The 20,483-nt window shown below is 66.5% G+C and overlaps 1 protein-coding gene across 7 annotated transcripts; it reads right to left on the minus strand.

Annotated features, from left to right (window-relative positions):
- Positions 1-522: 522 nt before the first annotated feature.
- USP19 (ubiquitin specific peptidase 19) lies at positions 523-20,132 on the minus strand. 7 transcript variants are annotated; one of them, XM_050712764.1, is made up of 27 exons: positions 20,018-20,104; positions 17,625-17,869; positions 15,877-15,933; positions 14,648-14,776; positions 13,981-14,114; positions 13,238-13,645; positions 12,597-12,864; positions 12,342-12,498; positions 12,164-12,235; positions 11,551-11,666; positions 11,034-11,248; positions 10,519-10,720; positions 10,306-10,439; positions 10,036-10,194; positions 9,838-9,948; positions 9,546-9,656; positions 9,297-9,398; positions 8,792-8,932; positions 8,504-8,622; positions 7,782-7,919; positions 7,330-7,694; positions 6,559-6,669; positions 5,827-6,043; positions 5,363-5,515; positions 5,106-5,269; positions 4,843-5,021; positions 2,012-3,145 (listed from the first exon to the last, which is right to left on the minus strand). In XM_050712764.1, exons 2-27 carry the CDS (start codon positions 17,731-17,733, stop codon positions 2,912-2,914), a joined length of 4,305 nt encoding a protein of 1,434 aa, XP_050568721.1. In that variant the 5' UTR covers positions 17,734-17,869; positions 20,018-20,104; the 3' UTR covers positions 2,012-2,911. The 7 variants fall into 7 exon arrangements, with proteins under 7 accessions (XP_035402745.1, XP_035402746.1, XP_050568721.1 ...); XM_035546852.2 differs by lacking the exons at positions 2,012-3,145; positions 15,877-15,933 and adding an exon at positions 523-775 and having other exon boundaries at positions 20,018-20,132; XM_035546853.2 differs by lacking the exons at positions 2,012-3,145; positions 15,877-15,933 and adding an exon at positions 604-775 and having other exon boundaries at positions 11,034-11,242.
- Positions 20,133-20,483: the final 351 nt, after the last annotated feature.

Here is a 20,483-nt window from a genome sequence, read left to right on the forward strand (position 1 = left end):
TGTAGGGCACACCGGGGGACGGCGGGCACTACAGGTGCACCGTGGCCATGGGAACACCAGAGGCCACCAAGCACTATGGGTGCACCGGGGCTGTAGGGAACACCAGAGGACACCGGGCAGTAAAGGCACACCCGGGCCGCGGGGAACACCAGAGGACACCGGGCAGTAAAGGCACACCCGGGCCGCGGGGAACACCAGAGGACACCGGGCAGTAAAGGCACACCCGGGCCGCGGGGAACACCAGAGGACACCGGGCACTGCAGGCACACCGGGGCCGTAGGGCACACCGGGCCATACAGAGCACCAGTTGACAGCAAAGGGCAGCAAGGCACACCAAGCGTCCACCGACAGGGCAGGGCGCGCTGAGAGCCACGAGGCACGGAGGGACATCAGGTGACACCAGGGAGCACCAGGGGACACGAGGCGCACCGGACACCCTGGGCTGTAAGGAGCACGGGGGAGCAGCAGGCGCCGCAGCACCCCAGGGGACACGGGGCCATGCAGCAGGCAGCAGAGGCGAGCAGAGTTCAGCGAGTTTAATGAGAGCAGGACAAGCCCCGACCCCTGCCCGCACCCCCCTCCTCCCCGGTGCCCGGCCCGGCCCGCACCCCCCGGGGTGGGTGCCCGCGACGCCCTAGTCGACTTCTTCCATGCTGCTGTAGGAGGGGGCCGGGCGCTCGGCGGGGCTGGCGAAACGCTCGGGGAGGCCTTCCGCGGCCAGCGCCGGGGCTCCTTCGGGGGCCAGGCCGGATCCGAACGGCACCGGGGTCAGTCCCTGCAAGCAGAAGGTGGCCGTGAGTTGGAGAGCGGGGCGCTGGCTGCCCCTCTCCTCCCGCCTCGCTCCCGGCAAAGGCCCCGCAGAGCGGCTCCTGGGCTTCGGCGGCACCGCGAAGCGGGGCAGGGGGGAAGGCACCGAGCCCGGAGCAGCCCCGGAGACCTGCCCAAGCGAGGAGAGCCAGGCTGCGGCACGCTCGGCCCAGCCCCGGCGCTGCTGCCTCGCCCTGTCCAGCACCGCTGCCCCCGGGCTGCCGCGGCGTGGGCCGGGCAGAGCAGCGTCCCAGCACGGCACGGGGCCAGCAGCAGCGAGCCACGGGGTGGGTGCCGGCCCCTGCCTGGGTCTCATACACAGTGCGGGGCTTCAGGGGGCATCCGGAGCCAGGACCCTCACCCCGGGGGCAGGCAGGCGCAGGCAGGGGGCCCCAAGCCCCGGGCTCCAGCCCCAGCAGGAGCAGAGGTCACCCCAGAGGCGCCGGGCGCTGACTCAGCCCCACGAGGCCAACGCGGTGGGCGCGCGGGGGAAGCCACCGGCCCCGGGGCGGCAGACAATGAGGCGACTGTTCCAGGACAAGCAGCTCCTGACCGCAGCGCTCACCGGGCTGGGACCCGCGCGTGGGGAGCTGCAGGAGGGGCGTGGGACTGAGGGGGGAGGGGGGGGGGAGAAGCCGTGGGGGCCCCGCAGCCCGGCTCAAGCCCCCCCTCCCCTGTGAGGAAGGGGCCCCAGGCAGAAGCCCGGGAGAACTGTGCTCCTGCTGAGCATCCTTCCTGAGACGGCCAAGGGCACTGCCGCCAGGACAGCAGCGGAGACGGAAAAGGAAGTCACAGGGCTCTGAAGTCACCTCTCAAACCCAAACACGCCCGAGCAACGCTCAGCCAAGGGCAACACGTCTCAATGTCAGACACCGCCGGCGCTGCAGCCCTTGTCCCAGCCCCGCGGGACAGCGCGCCGCCGGCCCCGCCAGGCGCCCAGCGCCCTGCACGTGCCGCAGCTGCTGCCCCACGGGCAGGGCCCCAGGGCAGGGGCAGGCAGAGCCGTGCCCAGAGCCTGCTGCACCCGGCAGAGCCTAGGGCAGGGCTCCTGCACCGGCTGGGGCCATGGGGCCAGCACAGGGGGCTGGAGAGGAACACCAGCAGAGGGAGGGCACGGGCACCCGCTGGGGTGCTGGAGCTGGCTCAGGTACGCAGCCCCTGCCTGGAGCCGGGCTGCCATCACACAGGAGAGGGGTGCCACGTCTCTTTGGAAAACCTGCCTTTATTAACACCCCCCGCAGCGCGCAGGAGAGCGACGCTGCCAGCACAGCCGCGAGACACCGCCCTCCTGCAGCCTGGGTCCTACCTGCTCGCCCCGACCCCACGCCTCTCCCGCAGCACCGGCCCCTCAGAACCGAGGTGCTGCCCCCGGCCCCACGCCAGGCCGTGCATGCAGCAGAGACCTGGCCCCCCTGGACGCAGGCAGGTGCAGCCCCCGCAGGTCCGTGCTTGCCGCAGGTGCCCCAGCGCGGTCTGCCAGGCCCCCCCAGGGCTGCCAGGGTGCTGCTGAGCTCTCCGGTTGAGCAGGGAAGTACATAAGCCCTTGGTGACAAGCCCATCCAGCCCCAGCACAAGGGACAACCGTGGCCTGGGGGACACGTCTCGTGCCAGCTCTGGAGAACACGAGGCTCCTGAAGCAGCACAGCAGCACGTGCAGCTGGACCAGCAACTGGGTCAGGGCATCCTGTCCTCGCAGCAGCCTCGGGGCAGGGCACTGCTCGTTCCCAGGAGGTGAGCGGAGACAGGCGACGTTCCCCGGGGCAGCGGCACTGTCCCTTCCTGAGCGGCACATACCCGTGGGGCCAGCCCTGCTCCGAGCAGGCAGCCAGGGCGAGGGAGGGCTGAGAGGATCCTGGTTCTGGGCTGTGCCTTGGCACGGCTGCGGGCCAGCCAGGCGGCCGTGCCAGCTGGCACAGGAGATGCCAGAGCAGACAGGCAGGAGCCGATGGCCCCACGCTTCCCTCGGCGAGGCCCGATCGTGCCCTCAGCGCGCGAGTCCTTCCCGGAGGGCTCTGTCCTGCCGCCTGACGTCTTCGTCGCGCGGTGTCCTGGCACGGCGCGTGCCCCGGCGGCCCTGCTCCTGCAGCTGGCTACGTGCCCGTGCCTATCTCCAGCGGGTCTGGTAAATGAGCGGGTAGAACACGTTGAGGAAGAGAGCCACGATTGCGGCCGTGGTGGCCAGGACGAAGTATCTGACGCAGCCTTCGTCTGGGTGCTGGGGGGTGCCCGGACTCCTCTTCTGGCCACGGGGCCTCCAGGAGTTTCTTGCAGGCCTTTGGGGAGCCTCGAGCTGCAGCTCTTGTTCTTCAGCCTCCAGTTCCTGCCAGATCAGAGAAGCCTGCGATGTGGAAACCTGCGTCAGCACTTGGAGAACACAACGGGCAACACCCCTCGCCATCCCCCGGGGCAGGCGGCTGCCTGCGAGCCCAGTCCCGTGCCCCACCAGCCCGCCTCCCCATGCAGCGCGGTCGCGCCCGCCCCTGCAACTCCTCGGGGCTGCCGGTGCTCGCGGCGCAGCCGGGCTCCGCTGGGCGCAGGCGGGGCGGCGGGGGGCTGCCGGGCGGCGTCTTCGCAGGGCCGCGGGGAGCCGGCGGCTGGATCCCGGTGGAGTTGGAGCTCTGCTATTGGTGGATCCAAGCAGGCGAGGGGGCGGGCAGCAGCCAATGGGAGGCCGGCTGTGATGATCCCAACGGGATTGTTCAGAGGGCGGCCAATGGGGGCGCAGCTCGGGGTAGGAGCAGGAGGCGCGGCGGCGGCACAACCAATCCCAGCTCTCCTTCGGCAGGTGGGGATCCCTCGAGAGCCAATCGCAGCCCAGCTTCCCAGGTGATTCCTGCAGACAGCCAATCGCAGCCCAGCCCTTCCCTGTGCCGGTGATCACGCGGGCAGCCAATCAGGACGCAGGTCTCCGAGGGCACTCGGGAAGGTGTGCGTGGTCCCAGGGGGTCGGGGACCCGCTCAGCCCCAGCAGGATCCAACGCACGCCAGCACCGCGCCGGATCCGGCGCTGCCAGCGCCCCGATGGGCCCCGGGAGGATCCGATGAGCCGTGGGGCTGCGGGGCACACGGTGATCCCCGGCACCGCGGGGGCCTCCCAGCCTCCCACAGCCGGCGCAGGACGCGTGGAGCAGCCTTGCCCTGACCCAGGCCACCCGCAGCGCGCGGGGCAGCTCCAGGGCGCGCACAGCCCCCGGGACAGGAGCAGCCCCCCCCGGCCCCATAGGCAGGCAGCTCCGGGCCCCGGCTGGGAAGGAAGAGCCGGGCCGCCCAACCCACGGCTGCGTGACGGCAGCCCGGGCTGGTCAAGAAAGCCCCAAGGGGCGCACGCGTTCAGCTGTGCCACAGCCAAGCATTGTCCTCAGCCCCCGGGGGGCCGGCGCAGTGGGAAGGGCTGCAGCACAGCGACCCAGGGGAGCCTGGCAGGCAGGCAACGCGCTGCACCCCCAGCCCGGGCCTTTGTTTTTTTGACATTTCGGCAGAGAACAGTCCAACCGGTCCCCATCGGTACGTGCTGGAAGTGCCCACCCCTCCCAGCCCGGCCTGCAGCACAGCTCGCTCTGGCAGGTTTCTCCTCAGCACCCTGCGGAGGCTTGCAGGCCTCTGGCTGGGTGCTGGCATTTGCCTTTTCTGCACCCAGCGTGGCCCTGGGCTGGGTCCCAGCAGAAAGCATCCCCCACCCTGCCCCGAGGAGGCCGTACTTCCTGACGCAGCCAGTTCCCGATCCGCTGCTCTCAGTCCTTCCCGGCGCAGAGCCCGGTGGGGCACGGCTCCCTCCTGCCTCTGATGCCACAGCGCAGCTCTGTGCCCTCCCACCAGCACTCCCACCATCCCTTCGGGATGCGCCCGTCCCAAGATCACGGCCACAACAGGACAAGTCAGACCCCAAAGCCCAGTTGGCACAAGCTCTTCAGTCTCAAGGAGAGGCAGGCACCAAACCACGACTGCGCCAGGCTCCGCGGGGCCCTGCAGGCGGGCACATGCACGTTTTCAAGGCTCTGCGGCTCCATCGGCGCTGGGAGGGACGCGAGCTCTCACCTGACTGGCAGCAGCTTCGGCAGAGGGGGTGCGCTCGGCTCGGTGGTCTGGGGGATGGCCTGGCAGGGGTCTCTCCACAGGAGAGTTCCTCCGTCGGTAGAAGAGGACGTACGCGTATCTGGTTACCACCTGGCTCTCGTCCACGGTGGTGACTGTGCTGTCATCGAAGAGCCGCCAGCCTGAGCGGAGAGAAGGGTTAAGCAAGGAGACCGTCCCCAGCTGCAGGAGAAGGGGGGGCGACGGCGAGGGCAGCTGATCCTCACCCACGTCACTGCGCTGGCTGTTCTTGTCGTTGGGCAGGCGGGCGTACGCCGTGTAGTGCCCGCCGATCATGCCTCCGTAGTGGTTGATCACAGCGTACAGGTCATACATGGGCAGCTGCTGCTCGCCCTTCCGGCCGATGCAGAATTTGCTCAGGTCCAGGCTCCTAGGGAGGGATGCGGGGACGGTCAGGGAGAGGCCAGGCAGCGGGGCAGCGCACGCAGTGCCATCCCCGGCGCCTCGCCCCCCGAGCTCTCACCGGACAGGGAAGTCCACCATGTCGTTGATCTTGTCCCGCCAAATAAAGCTGCGGAAGGAGAAGCGCTTGAGCTGGATGATGAGGACGTTGGGCAGGCGCCACAGCATCAGCTGCTTGGAGGCCTCGCGGTGCTGCTTGCACTTGGGGCAGTACCTGCGGGAAGCACACGTGCTCGTTACCGACGTGGGGAGAGCCTCGGGAGTCTGAGCCCAGCGCCACGCTCCCCCACGCGTGGATCTGGGGGAGCAGCGAGGGACATCTCCGCCTCCCCTGCCAGGGGCAGGCCAGCACGGCCCCGCGGAGCGCTGGCGTGGCTCCCTGCTGGCTCCTGGCCTCCCTCCCCAGCACACAGCCCAGCATTCCTGGCTGCCAGGAGAAAGGGCGTGCAGGAGCGGGCAGCTCCCGGGAAACCCCCGCCGCTGCCTGGGCCCGCAGGCTGGAACCCGCTGCGCCGCCTTCCTCACCACGCTTCCTCCGGGGCCAGGACTTCGGGCTTGGTGAAGAGGTTGAGGCACTGCTCCAGGGTGAAGTGGCCAGCCCGCGCTGCTTCGCTGGCTGAGCCCGGGTCTTCCACGCACTCCAGCTCCTTGGACTCCACCAGCACAAACTCCTTGAGGCGCTCGTTGTTCTTCCACACCAGGGCAAGGGAGCAGTCGTCTGCCAGCTCCAGGGGGGCGTCACCTGTCAGGGGGCGCACACCTCACACACCTGCCCCCCGGCCAGGCTGCGCCACCTTGCCTGGACTAGGAGCAGTCTTGCCCAGCCCGGCTCGATAGAACAAACACGCAGCAGGGCCAGGAGGACACAAGTGTCCCTGCCAGGCGCCCCCGCTGCTCTGCCAGGTTCCCCAGCCCAGGGTGGCAGCACCCCACAGCCAGCGTGAGAACCACTCTCAGCAGCGTCTACGTGACCAGCATCTCTTCAGACTGGTGACCCAGCCACAGAGATCACCGCCCCTCTGTGGGTGCAGGGGGTTGAGGGGAACAGGTCTATTTCTCAGGGGAACAGACACATCGTGCCTGAGAAGAGCTTCCAGGGAGCAGGCAGCAGCTCCCGTGCCAGATGCAGCTTTTGTTGTCCTGAGACCAACGGCTCTCTGGCCCAGGAGCCTCTCGCTCCCTGGCCAGGAAGATCCACCACCACTCTGCCAGAGGCCACGAGGGAAGAAATCGATCCCCCCAGGGCTCTGGGCTCACCTTTATCTTCCAGCTTGTACTCTTTGTTGGCAGCATCGATCTTGTTGATGTAGAACTGCGTGGCTCGGGCGCTCAGCGAGTCTGGAGTGTGCTGGTACCCGGGGATGGCAGCTGCGGACAGGCAGGGACAGATCTTCGGTGGCACTGCCTGCCTGCCCCGCGTAGGGGCCAAGAATTTGCAGTGCCCCCACCCCCACCTCACATGCTACGGCCTTGCAGGGACACAACCACGTGCCCAGTGTCCTTGACTATTTTTAGCAGGCGCCTGCCCCTGGCAAGCCGCGCTCCTCTGCCTGCCTGCCTTGCCCCTTCTCTGCACATTGCTGCCATCCTGAGACGAGCGTCTGGAAACGTGACAGCCGGGCGGCCAAGCGCGAGAGGCTGCTCCCGTGCAGCTGAGTCAGAGCGAGGGAAACGAGGCGCTCACAGCCCCGAGGGGCTCAGCCTCCCACGGGACTCTGGCAGCCCCTGCCTCCCCGCCCCTCCCACAGCAGCCCAGCCTCCTCCCAAGTCAGGTCTTTGCTCTGCCGCACGGGCCCTGCCAGGGCAAGGCAGAGCGTGGGCTGGCAGGCATTCCAGGTGGGGCAGCACAGCCAAAACACGGCTCCCACGGCCTCCAGGATGTCTGCAGGGGCCTCCGGACCAAGTCACACGGAGAAAACAGATGGGGCGACGTCCCACCGCAGCAAGGAAGGAGAATCGCTCCCTGCCTTGCCAGGGGGCCGTCCGGGCTCCCGGCACAGAGAGGGTTAGCGCTGCAGCACCTCTTACCTTCGGGTTTGAGGGCTCTCTCATAGGACGGCTCCTTCTCGCAGCAGCTGTCGCCCTGCGACTCCACGTGCTCGGAGAAGCCGGAATCCAAGCTCAGCAGGGAACTCCTGGCTGCCAGGACCTTGCTGCGGACGGTGCTGCTGTCACCCAGCTCTGGATGCAGCTCGGGCACGGCGGGCGAGAGCGGGGGCTCCTGCAGGAGGCCGGACGCCCTGTCCCCGTCCCCCAGCTCGGGGGCAGAGGTGGCGGCTGTGCAGCTGCTCTTGGCCAGGGGCTCCAGCTTGTCGGGGAGCAGCGGCTGCAGCCCCTGCTCTGGCGACATCCGTCCCAGCTGGAAGGGAGGCTGGAACACGCTGACCGAGTACCTGGGCAAGGAGGGGACGGTCACAGCCGGCCAGGCACGGGGCTGGGCTGGGGTCAGGCAGAAGCACCCCCCTTCCCTGCCCCCTCACCTTGCGTAGCCCTCCAGCAGCTGGGCCAGGCGGGCGTAGGTGAGGCGGGACTCCGGCACGCTGATGAGGAAGGGGAAACCGATGTTCTCAGGGCGGCACAAAGCCTTGTGGTCTGGCCAGTGCGTCTTCTGGCATGCCCTGTAACACACACAGCCCCATGAGCCCAGCGTCTGCAACCAGCCCGGCAGGAGCCCAGCGGGAGCTCGGCAGGGCTGGAGGGGTGCACCTGGGGTGAGGGGGGCGCTCAGAGAACAATTTTCTTGCCAATACATGAAACTCTAAAAAGAGGAATTTGTTGTTTTGCTGTTCATTACTTTGGCTAAGAATTATATTGTCCTCGAGTTTCAGGTGGATTGGTGTTTTTTTTATATCTGTTCTTTGTATAATAATCTATACTTTATAGATTTTGCTAATTATCCTGTAGATAAGTTTAATATATTCAGAAAGTTTTTAAGAAGTGCTAACGTTAAGATTTCCCACATCAAAATCTTGGGAATTGGATGAAAATGATCAGGGATTACCAGCATTATCTTCACCATTTCAAGTATTTTTATAAGTTTTTTATTTATGTGGGTCGGTTTTAATTACCGGTGTATCTTTTGTAACATCCTTCCCAAAGGCCGGGCCCATCCCACCTCCTCCCCGTGGGCTGAGCTCTCCCGTCCCACCCATCGCAGCAGGAGACCCTCCCTCCCTCCCTGCCGGGCACCAAGCCAACTCACACGTTGCAGTAACCGACTCGATAGCACCTCGTGCAGCGCCTGAGCTTCTCTTCCTCCGACAGCTGCTTCTTCTGGCAGGCTGCACACTTGGCGACGGGGACGCTGGGTACCTGCGGACGCTGCAGGAGGAAGAACCCCGTTGGGCATGGGAGGGCACCCAGGCAGGGTAAGGCAGCCTCGGCAGGCCCTTGGTATGTCACCCCTTTGTGCAAGCCCTTCTGCTGCTCTCCCCAACCCGTTCAGCCTCCCTGAGTGCCTCCCAGCAGTCCTAATCTTCCACTTGCTTACCTGCTGGACCTGCAGCTCCACGACCCGCTCCTTGGCCAGCTCTGGGGACAGCACCTCGAAGCAGAGCAGCAGGTCCGTGGGGGAGACAGTGTCGAGCGAGTGGGACGGCAGGAACATGCGGTGAAAGCGATTCTTGATCACCTGCCAGGAAAGCAGTGGAACGGGGCCATGTGAGGGCTGCCTCGTGCTCAGAGGGCTGCCCTGCTCTTCCTCTCCCGAGGAATCCACAGACCTGAGCCCCCCCGTGAACTGTGGGGACAGCAGCACCACGGGGGTGCTGTGCTCCGCTCACCACCCCACCAAGGTGGCACCACTTGCCCCACTGCAGTGGCCCAGCCCTGCTGAGCAGGGATCTGCCTGGCAGCACCCAGCGCATGACACTGCCACCCGTGGACAAAATCTCCCCCGTGGAAAAAGGGCTGCCGATGGCAACACTTTCTGTGGGTGACCCAGGGGCACCCAGAAGAGCAGCGCACGGCTTGCTGGCCAGTTGGAGCCCTCTCACCTCTGCCAGGCGCAGGTTCTCTGGTTTCACACGCACGCTGTGGGCCACCGAGTCGAGTACCTCCATGGCACTGGAGTTCTCCTTGCTGATGCTCACGAGGAACTGCCAGGAAGAAAGCGCCCCGCTAGTAATGCCGCACCAAGGCACGCGGGCCTTGGCTTCGCACGAGGCTCAGCCCACTGGCACAGACCTGTGGCACCTCCAAGAGCCCTCTCAGGCTACCTCCCCAGGACGGCCAGGGTCCTTTACCTTGACAGGTTTCTTGTGCGGCTCCTTTGCAAAGTAGTAGACGGTCAGCACCTTCTGCTTCTGGGGGAGGGGCACGGGGAGGTACAGGAAGGGGTCGAAGGTGATGGACACCTGCAGGCACAAAAGCACACTCAGTACTGGGAACTGCTTGTGGCTGAGACCAGCAGGGCAGCGGTCCCAGCAGGCCTGAGATCTGGCCCTGCCCTGTGACTTGTGCTCTGAGGGTCTACGAGTTGGGGCTGGAGCCTGCGGTACAGCCAGGACAGAGGCAGAGCCTCCGGAGCTGCCCTACCTTGGAACAGACTGGGCACACCAGCTTGGATTTGTACTGGCCCTGGAAGAGGTCCACAATGAAGGAGTCATTCCTCATCTTGTGTCGCTGCCAAGCCTCCTCAGCTACCACCTGCAGGGAGAAAGGGCTCAGCACTGCCCTGAATCACAGGGGACAGGGCCGCTGCGCAGCACCCAGTGCTCCCAGGGGCATCTTTACCTCATCGGGCCTCCCATCCGAGTCAACGGTCTCTGTGTAGGGCTTGTTCTGGATGCGGTTGAGATCCTCGTGCAGGCCGTCGAGCAGGAAGGCCATGAACTCCTGAGCATCGTGCTGGGCATAGCCAGTGAACTGGCTGGCCTTGCTGGCCACGATCGCCTGGGGGAGCACAGCCGTCAGCCCTGCTTGCCCCACGCACAAATCCTGCCTGCACCCACCCGGCTCGCAGAGAAGGGCGCCCAGCAGCTCCTGTGGGGCTTTGGTGCCTACCTTCAGCTTAGAGGGCTGGAAGGCATGGTGCGTGCCCTTCCACAGCGCCCGCAGCAGCATGGCAAAGCCGATGGCCAGGCGGCCCCCTGTCCCCAGCGGGTTGTTGTAGTTGATTTCCGACTCGAAGGACCGATCTGTAAGAGATGGAGGAGAGCGAGGGTGGCTGCGCTGTCCGAGGGGCTGGGCTCTGCTGGGCTCCAGGCGTGTGCTCACCGTGGAAGTAGTCGCGCAGCTCCCGGGTGTTGGACAGCGACTGGATGACGCTGTTCATGAAGCAGGTGTTGCCCAGGTTCACCAGCCCCGTGAAGCCGGGCAGGCACACCTTCTTCTTCTCGTCCTCGTCCTCGTCATCCTCCACGCTCTCGGTGCTCACGGGGCTGTGCGTCATCGGGGGCACCATGCAGGTCGGTTTGGGCTGTCAAAGCAGAGCTGGGTGTGAGGGTGCTGTGCGCCAGGGGTCTTTGGGAGCACCGCAGGAACCTGACTAACCAAGGCACCCCTCAGACAAGGCTGGTCTGGAGCCACCGCGCCATCTCCCACCAGGATTGGGACAGCCAGGACAACTGCTGTCCCCAGCTCTGTCAGCTCTGACAGGAGCATTGCCACCTCCTCCAGGAAGAGTCTGCTGGACCCCAGAGCAGCACCGAGGAGGATGGGCTCTAACAAGAGAGAAGAGCGGCCCCCCACTTCCCCCCCAGCCAGGTCAAACACGGCACAGCCCCACTCACCGAGGGGATGTGAGGTTCTTGCTTCACTGCCACGTGTTCTGGGGCTGTACGGGCTGCCACACCGTCCAGACCCCCATCCTCGACGCGTGGCTTCTCTTTGTCGCTGGCTCGGGCCTCCTCTTTGCTGGACAGGGGGTGCTGGTTACTGCCCGGGGGGGTCTTATCCAGAGGGGTAGGGCCTGTAGGCATGGCAACCTTTGCACCACCCACTGCACCTTAAAAAGGGGGAAGGGTGGGCCTGTGGTTAGCAGCACCACAAGCTGCCCACGGCAGGGCTGAGCTGCTCGGCCCATGCTCACACACACACACAGGCTCTCGCCCACCCCTCTTCCCAGTGAGGGCGGGGAGCAGCAGTGCCCTTCCCCAGCACTTGGCTCACCTGCCCCGCACCCGCTCATCCCTCTCCCTCCCCACAACCCTGTGCCAGAGGACCCGGTGCCACACAGGCACTGCTGGCAGTGAGGAAGGCACCCGGGCGCAGCAGACGGGCGAGACAAGGGGAAGGCAGGGTGCAGACCTCGTGTGGCCGGAGCCTCCAGCCCACCCCAGCGCTGGCTCTGGCGTTTCTTCAAGCAGACATCAATGCGAGACACTGTGAAGTTGTATGTGCACTGGTCCGGCTCAATAAGGTTCCTGAAAAACAGGCAGCAAGTGAGGAGTTCCCCAGACACCCCGGCAGCTTCAAAGATGCTAAAAAGCCTCTGTCGGGTAGGGCCACAGCCTCCCAACTAGTGTCAACCCCAAGGGGGGCTCCACGAAGCAGGGCAGACACCCCCGAGCCCAGGCACACAGAGGGCCCCCTTCCCGACAGATCTGTTCTGCCTGGCTCCACTTCCCGCTCTAACAGGACACCCCACCCGGAGAGTACACAGGCTGGTCTGGCTCTGCCCACGAGAGCTCCAGATCAGGCCGTGGGAAGACTGCAGGCATGGAAACACTGGGATTTCCTTCTCTGCAGCCATCCCAGGTTTGGAGCACCTGGCGCAGCACCGTGTGAGAAATGCAGAACGTGGCTGTGAGCCCAGGTGCAGAAGTGAGCGTGTCCTGCACAGACCGGCCAGCTGGGACCGGTTCCTGCTCCAGCTCTCAGCTCCCTCACCCCGGTATTAGCTGGAAATCTGGAACCATACCTGAGCTTCACCTGCCACCGGAACACCGTGTGGGGCCCGCAACCAGGGTGGAGGCGAAGGAAGTTTACGTCACTGCAAAGAAATCAGAAGCAAGTGAGAAGAGGTGAACAAACAGAGCAGCCTGGCTGCTGCCAGGAGCTCCGCGACAGCTTGGTGCCATCCCAAGGCGCGCTCGTACCTCGTCTGGAACACCAATGTGAAGTCTTGCTCCCGAAACAAAACCTTGGAAGTCTCCTTGTGAATCTCTTTCACGTAGACGTGCACCACCACCAGGTCATTGCCTTTCTCATACGAGTCATTCTTGACAAAGGTCAGGCTCACAAAAGGCTCTGGCTCTGAGGAAGGAAAGCCGTGGGGAGAGGTTACCTTCCTTGCAAGCACGGCCTTCGCAACCAGACCAGCCTAGGGACACCCGCGGGCTCCAGCCACTCACCATCAGCTGCTGCTTCCAGAGCCACGTCGTCCTTGGACCAGTCCCTCTTCTCACCGTCTCTGCCCAGGGGGGGGGTGGCTGCAGGGATGGCCTTGGAGCTCTCTCCCAGGACGGACGCGCAGTCCCGGCCCCGCGAGGCCTCGGCGGGGCTGCTCGGCGGCAGGACTCTCTTCTCCACACAGGTGGCAACACGGTGGGGGAACACCTCCGTGGTGGCTGCAAGAGGCGGCATCTCCACGGGAACGGTCTCCTTGGCCAAAACCACAGCCTTTCAAGGAAAAAGGAAGCGGTGAAGAAGAGACAACTTCGCTCCCACGCTGCCCCAGCCAACCCACCGCAACTCCTCTCCGCAGCCCGCTGCCGTCAGCCAGGCAGGCACAGCCTCACCGTGCCCACACATCCCACCTGCCCCGCTTGGACCCCTTAGCTCCACGGCCTCAGCCCAGCGACTGCAGGTTCCCTGTGCCTGCGGCAGTGTTAGTTACCAGGTCCTGGACTGTATTTCGCCCCATCCTCCACCACAGCCAGGCACCCAGCAGCCCTCAGCACCACCCAAGGCGCCCAGGAGCCCATCTCATCCCGCAGGGCCGTGTCTCTACACGAAGGCTGGTGGAGCACGGGTCAGCCAGGTCCTCAGGTACCTTCTCCAGTGGTGGCGCGAGGTCAGCCAGGGCCGTGGGTGCCTCGCCCTGGCTGGCCCTGCCGTTGCGACGGCTGCCTGCCCTCCCGCCGTGCCCTTTGCTGGGCTCCACGCTGCCGGTGACTCTGGCATTCGGCTCTTCTTCGGTTGGAGCCACTTTGAGGTAAACTGCCCGCTTGGCGCTGGGGCCACTCTGCGTCCCTGGGCTGGCTGGGCTCTTCCCTCCCAGGGCCTCGCTTCTTCCCTGAGCGCGCTTGGGGTTGGAGGGCTCCCGCCGGGACCTCGGTGGCTCTGTGCTTTCAGCCCGGGGCTCTTCGGGGGCCAGCTCCGCAGCAGCAGCCTTCTCCTTCCCGTTCTCCCAGCACATGGCCCCTTTGGCCAGCTCTTTGGATCCATCCTTCCTTCTCTTCTGTGAAAAGCAGTGCAGCACAATGGGAAGACATCCAGGCAGCAGTGCCTCTCTCGCTCTTTGCCAGAACCTAACCGTCGCTCCCCCTTCCCAGGGCACACCAGGGCTCTGCTCCAGAACCTGGAGGCTGTGGCAGGCATGCCAGGGGCACACCACCACCCGCTCCCCGGGACAGAGGCAGCGGGCTTAACGCCCCCGTGCAGCACAGGGATGCAGGATGTGCCCCAGAGTGCTCCCTGGGCAAGGGCAGCTCAAGAGCAGGGAGCAAAACCCTCAGCCAGCTCTGCCAGGCTCCATACAGTCCCCCAAAAGGCAGAGCTCCCCCCACTCCTTACCAGAAGTGAGGTCCAGGTGTGAAGCGGGATCTTCTTCTGAAGCACAAGCTGCAGGAAGTTGCCCTTCTTGCACTGGACCTTGCTGCAGGAGCCCTCGATCTCCTCATAGAACTGACAGCTCCACTGGCGTCCATCTGCAGTCAAAGAGGGACGGCACCTCAGGCAGCAGTCCACCCAACCCACGGCCCTCTTTCACCTGCCCCGGGGGCCAGAAGAGCGCTTGTCCAGAGCCAGAGAGCCTGCAGGCAGGCTGCCACCACACCCCACAAGCCTTCAGGGTGATGCCAGCTTCCTCGGGTTTGCTTTGTACATCTGCCTGGCCTCCTTCCCAGAGGGAAGGCCCTGTGTCTCCCTGCCCTCAGGGGCACAGACGCTTTTCCAAGGGATACCCAGCGCCGACTCAGTCACCCCAGCGAGCAGGGGACAGACGCATGCAGCACGGCCGCGGGCACCTGTTCACTTGGCAGAGAGAAGCCAGATCCTGCCCCCCAGCCCTCCACCCTTCTTCTTTTACGCTGCTCTCCTATCAGCCTGGCTGAAGCAGTGCCAGCTGACAGCAGGGCACTGCCTCTGAAGGAAAGGTTTTATGCTCGCCTGGATCAGCCCCACATCTAGCCCGCAGCCACGCCAAGCCCTGCTGGAAAAATATTTGCTCTGCTGCCCATACCTGGCAGTTTGACCACGCAGTCAGTGTCGGTGAAAGCAGCATCCACGTCCTCCACCTTCAGAGCTCCGCTGCCCAAGTTCAGCTTGACAATGATCTCGTCAGCATTTTGCTTCCAGTCCAGCAGCAGCTCTGCAAGAGGGAGGGAAGCGTTACCCGCCTCGGTCTGGGGCGCGAGGCCGCGGCGCACGCACCTTGGCAGGGGAGCACGAGCCCGGACGCACGTCTGCTTGAAGGAGGTCAGCACAGAGGACACAGATCATGCCAACAAACCGAGACACTTGGAACCCGCTCTTATCAGGCCACGAACGAGGGCCTGAGCACGTGTTGCAGCAGGTCAGGTGAATCCCAGCGGGAACCAGAGAGATCAGAAGGCAGAAAGGCTTGGCCCAGTCACGTGCAGCGCAACGGCTGGGAAGAAGGGGAGGCTCCTGCCAACTACAGGGCGATTGCTGCTTTCCCAGGGAACGAGGAAGCCGCAGAATTACTCTGGGGATTCAAGTGGACTCTGACCACAACCAGAAACTGCCACTTCCCTTTGCATATGCAAATCGGGCAGCTCAGCCGCAGTCATCAGGAGCACTGTATTCCTGCCAGGTAGGCGCTGTTAACGCAGCTGAAACACGGGTGGGCCAGCCAGCATGGCAAGAGCATCTCATCCAGGGAAAAAAACGGTACAGCAGCATCACTCCCTGCAGACAGAGCCCCATCAGGTGTCTGCCAGGCTCTAGGTCTGGCAGGTGGCATCCTAAAATCTCCAAGGCAAAAAAAAAAGCTGACATTTCCTTCGTTTCCAATTGGTTTAGTTCTACGTTCTGCGTTACGATGGGGTCCTGCTCCGTCTGTCTCAAAGTGGGGACGTGGAGCCAAGGCAAAAACCATCAGCAGCACCCGATGGGTGCCATGGCCCGGGACCTTCCCGCCCAGAAACCAGCGGGAGGATGCCGGCAACAAGATATCCCGGGGCTGTGCTCAGGGGCACCGCGACACCCGGGCCAGGAGCCGCCTGCCACGTGCCCCGGGCCTCTCGTTTGCAGAGGGCCCTTCCCCGCCACACGCGCCCTGCTCTGGGAAGGCTGCACCCTGTTAGGAGGAGCACCGGGGCGAGGGAGCACTCGGGTTAGTTCCGCCGACCGCCAGAGCGCAGGACAGCGACAAGGTGAGAGCTGCGGGTCCCTCGGCAAGGGCGCTCGGTGGCCATGCACTGGCAGCCAGCGCACACCTCCACTTACCCTCCTCCGAGTCCCTCTCCTGGGGGGTCTCAGCCTGCTCGGGCTCAGGGCGAGACACTGGTGGGCAGAGAAGCAGAGCGCAGGTGGGTCGGGCGTTCTGGCACCTCAGAGCACGGGCGGGCACTCCGACACCCCAAATATCACGCAGCACCAAACCTCCGCCCAGGACTTCCATTCTGCACGTGCCGCTCGCTTCCTTCCTCTGCCCCCTCCCACCTCCCCCGATGCCCTGAGCCCTGCCCGCAGCAAGCCAGACCCCACAACGGGTGCCGTGCCCCCCACAGCTCTGCAGCGGGAGCAAAACAACCTTGCTGCGCCGGGCAGAGCGCGCTGCTTCGAGGCACGTCTGGCTGCGGAGCTTGTGGTAACGGGGCTGCGAGCCCTGCCAAGTCTCTGCTGGGCCACAGAGGAGAGGCTCTGCCTTGATCCTACACAGAGAACCCGGTGTTTGGTTGTGCTCAAGCCAATCTCGCTGCAAGGAGAGAACCTGGCAGCCCGGCTGCACTTTAACACTCCCTCTGCTGCGCAACCTGCCAGCGTCCAGGGCTGAAACTTCCTTCCAGCTCAGGCCGGGGAAGCAGGCAGGTCCCGATTAGGACCGGACACCTAATCCCTGCTCCCTGCAGAATTACCTCTGAGAGCCAGCAGCGCCTCAGGGTCAGCTCCACCCGCACAGGGCGATGTGCTGCGACAGGCAGGGGTGTCGACGCGACAGCACCTCCTGCTCAAGCACACAACCGGTGACAACCGGAGCTGTGGTCTCCACTCCAGGGCACCCACAGGGCTGTCCCTGCCCTCCTCGGCAGGCTCCAGAGCAGCAGGAAACCTCCCTCGACCACTGCGGCTGCCGGTGGAGCCAGCCTGCCCCGGGCCCCGTTATTCCTGCACAGAGGGGATGGAGGCAGCACGGCCCACACCGCAGCCCCCGTGAGGGCAGGAGCCCCTCCGCGCCAGGTGCGGGTGCCCCGAGAGGCAGCACAGCCCCCGCAGCGAGAGGAGGCAGCAGCGCCGTGCTCGCCGTGCCCTGGGGTTTCGTCCTGGGGGGGGCAGCCCAGCGTTCCAGCAGGGCTCGGTAAGCGCTCTTTTACCTTGGCCTATAAATCACCGGGTTATTTTGAGGTTGCAGCAGTCAGAACGCAGCGGGCGCAGAATCCCAGCGATTTGCCAGGGCCACGGGGCTGCCGGAGGAGGAACCCGTGCTGCCTCCCGCCCGCAGGCGCTGCCCGCCCAGCGCAGCGGCCTGCACCCGGAGCACTTTTTGTCATCGGATACGCAGCGGCCGGGGAAGGAATTGCTGCAGAGCGCCCGTTTCGGCGGAGCCGCGCCTCGCCTCGCCACGGAAGGTGAGACAACAGCCCCACCCGCAGGCTCTGCGCCCGGCGGGTGCTGTCAGCACCTGGGCGCTGCCCGCGGCACGCAGGCTGGGAAGCAGAGGTACGTCCAGCTGCGAGGGCACCTGCAGGCCCCCGTGCCGCTCCCCCCGGCCCAAGGCAGCGACTGGAAACAGCCACCGCCGGCCCCGGGCTTAAACCGAGGGCAGGGAGCCGACCTTCCTCACATCCCTGGGGCTAAGCAGCACCCGAAGAAAGGAGGTTACAGGTCCGGGGAGGACACCGTGCCAAAGAGGATCCCGTCGCAGGGTTACGGCAGCCACAGGAAGCGATTAGTTAAATCTGCTTATCCCGCGGCAGATGGCTGCGGGACCCCACCCCAGGGGGCCGAGAAACCATCGCGCCGGGGGCTCTCACCTTCCTTGCTCTCCTGGTTGGCTCGATCCTTCTGCTTCTTCTTGTTGGTGGCGTCGTCCAAGCCCCGAGACACTCTCCTCTGGCCGGGGGCATTGGTGCTACTGGACATCTTCAGCCGTTTGGAGGACACAAACGGCCCGCCGGGGTCGGTGATGGAGTCTGGGTCAGGGGTGCGACGTTTTCTTCCTGGCCCAGCTATCTTGGCGACTCTCTGTGGTCAAACTCTCTGGCAAGGAACTAGTGGCCTAAAGAGAGGAGAGAGCAGGCGTGGCAGGAGGAGCAGACAGAGGAGGCCCAACGACATCAGGACCCGCTCCCTGCCCCGGGCCCTGCGGGGCCAATGCCCTCGCGTGACCTGCGGGGAAAGCCCCACTGGGCGCAGGCACCCAGCTCACCACAGCTGCTGCGGCGCTTGCTGCCAAAGCGAGGGCTCGTCAAAGCCCCCGGGACACGACCAGCGGCCCTCTGTACGTGGCGCGCCTGACGAACCTTGAAAGCGATCGCCACGCTCATGGCTCCCGCTACAACAGCGCCCAGGGGAGCAGGGGGGTGAGGGGGAGCCCCTGAGCCGTACCAGCCGGCCCCCGGGGTCAGCCGGGACAGCCCGCCCCGCGGCTCGGGGCACGGGGCAGGTCAGCGGCTATTTCGGTCAGACGGCGCCCGCGTGAGAGGCCGGCACCGGGAGAGAGAACCGCCCTAAGAAGGGAGCGGGGGGAGAAGCAGCAGGCCTGGGACGCTCTCTCTCCCATGCCAGAGGAAAGCAAGCCTCCCTGGCACGGCCCGAGCTCCTCCCTCCACCCACCAGCGCGGCGGCACCTTGCATATTCATCTCCCGGCGGGTTTACAGACAGCGCCAGCAGGGCCCGGCTGGAAACAAGACACCCGCGCTCGGCGTGCCTGGCGAGAGGGCCGGGCGTGCCCCCCCCGGCAGGGTCTGCGAGCTGCAGGACCCAGCGCCCGGCCGCTCTGTTTCAGGTGTTCAGGACAGAGGAGAGCTGCCGCGGCCTCCTGGAGACGTCCCCGTGGAGACGGAGGCAGCAGAGAGCCGGGAAGGCGCCCCTGAGCCCCACGGCGTCTTGCTCCAGCCCCGCTCACCTGCGCCTGGCTCTCCTGCAGCGGGAGCACCCGTCCCCGTGCGGGTCACCCGTCACCCCTGTGCCTGCACGGAGCTGACAGCCCCGCTCGGGGGTGTCCCCAGGGAAGCTCAGGCGGAGCACGCGGCAGCGCCGTTTGTGTTCCACAAGCCCCCGTGGCAACGAGCGGCCACAAACCTCGAGTCGCAGCCGCCAGACCCCAGCGCGAGGCGACGGCACGCTCCCCGCAGCTGGAGCGGCCCAGCCCCACGGCGGGCTCTGTGCTCAGAGCGTTTCTCTTCAGGCCGACCTGCCCCGGCCACCAAGAGCCACCGAAACCAGCTCCAAAGCTCGAGTGCCAAGCGTCCCCTGACCGGGCAGCCCCAAAACCCCCAGCAGGGAGGCCTGAAGCAACCCGGGAAGGAGATGCCGAGCGAGACCACGCAGTTAGCCCAAAGAGGGAAGGGAGCAGCTGTGGGACAGCAGCAGCACCACCCCCCGAAAGGCGCTGGGTCTCACTGCAAGGCAGCGGCACCGCTGGTTCTGGCCGCGCCAGGGGGACGGAAGGGACCTGGCAGCTGCAAACGCTGCCGGGCTGAGCGGGGCCGGGCCCTCCGGCAGGGCGCTGCCACCCGCTGCACGCCGCCGCCCTGCCCCAGTCCCCGCTAACGCCAGCGTGGGTCGGCTACGGAACGATCCCCAGGGTGGTGAACGCTAAAGCCGGGCTTGGCGCCCGGCTTGGGGGGGGGGGGGCTCAGCACCCCGGTGCCCCGGGCGCGGGGCTCCTGGCGCTGCCGCCACCGGGAGGTCGGCGCTGCCGCCGAACCCGCCGCGCTGCCGGCCGGCCGGGCGCACCCTCACGGCGCGTCGCTGCACGCGGGGACACCCCGGCAGCGGGGCCGCCTCCCCCCGGCTCCGCCCCGCACCTTTCGGCCGGGCACGGCGCGGCTGCAGCCCCGGGACCCCCCGCCCCCACCCCGCGGCACCCCGAGCTCGGAACCGGGGCCGCCTCCCCCCCCGCCCCCGGTAACGGCTCGGGGCACACCCGCCGGCACGCCGTGCGCCCGGGGGCCGGGGCGGCGCAGGGCACGGCCCCCCCCCCCCCATCCCCGCCCGGCCCCCCCCGCCCGCAGCCCCCCGGTGCCCGCGGCCCGCCCCGGCCGCGCCTCACCGAGCCGGCAGCCGGCGGGGCTGAGGGGGGGAGGCCGGCGGCGGGGAGTAGGCGGCGCTGCCCGCCCCGCCCCGCCCTCCCGTCCCGGTGCCGGTCCCGTCCCGGTGCCGGTCCCGTCCCGGTGCCGGCCCCGCCCCGCCCCCACTCACGGCCCCGCCGCTCCGCCCCGCCCCGCGCGGCTGGCACCGAAGTTCCGAGCGGGCCCCGCTCCGGAGACAGGCCCGAGCCCGTGACGCACTTCCGGAAGCCGGCGGGCGGCCCCACGTGACGAGGGAGCGCAGGGGAAGGGATGGTGGCGGAGTCACGTGACGGGAGCCCCGGGGCCCGCCGCCGGTCCGGCCCCTTGCAACCGCCCCCCCCCACCTCCCCCGCGCCCGGCCCCGCGGCGCCATGGCGACGGCGCCCGCCGTGACGTCATCGCGGCGCTGCCGGGGGGATCCGCCCACAAGGAAGGGCGGGGCCCAGCCCGGGGCGTCGCCATGGCGACGGGGCGGCCTGCTGCGGCCTGGGCCTGCCGAGCCCAGTGACAGCAGCCCTGTCCCCAGTGCCACCAGCCCTGCCGTGTCCCCTAGTGTCATCGGACATGTCCCCAGTGCCACCAGCCCTGCCGTGTCT

This window comes from Cygnus atratus, chromosome 10, assembly GCF_013377495.2.
Source record: "Cygnus atratus isolate AKBS03 ecotype Queensland, Australia chromosome 10, CAtr_DNAZoo_HiC_assembly, whole genome shotgun sequence".
Classification (NCBI taxonomy): domain Eukaryota; kingdom Metazoa; phylum Chordata; class Aves; order Anseriformes; family Anatidae; genus Cygnus; species Cygnus atratus.

Coding starts and splice junctions, on each gene's coding strand:
- USP19 (XM_050712764.1), bottom strand. CDS start 17,733: ATGTCCAGTAGCACCAATGCCCCCGGCCAGAGGAGAGTGTCTCGGGGC. Junction 14,777..15,876: donor GGAGAGGGACTCGGAGGAGG/GTAAGTGGAGGT, acceptor TCCCTCTTGCAG/AGCTGCTGCTGGACTGGAAG. Junction 5,270..5,362: donor ATGGTGGACTTCCCTGTCCG/GTGAGAGCTCGG, acceptor ATCCCTCCCTAG/GAGCCTGGACCTGAGCAAAT.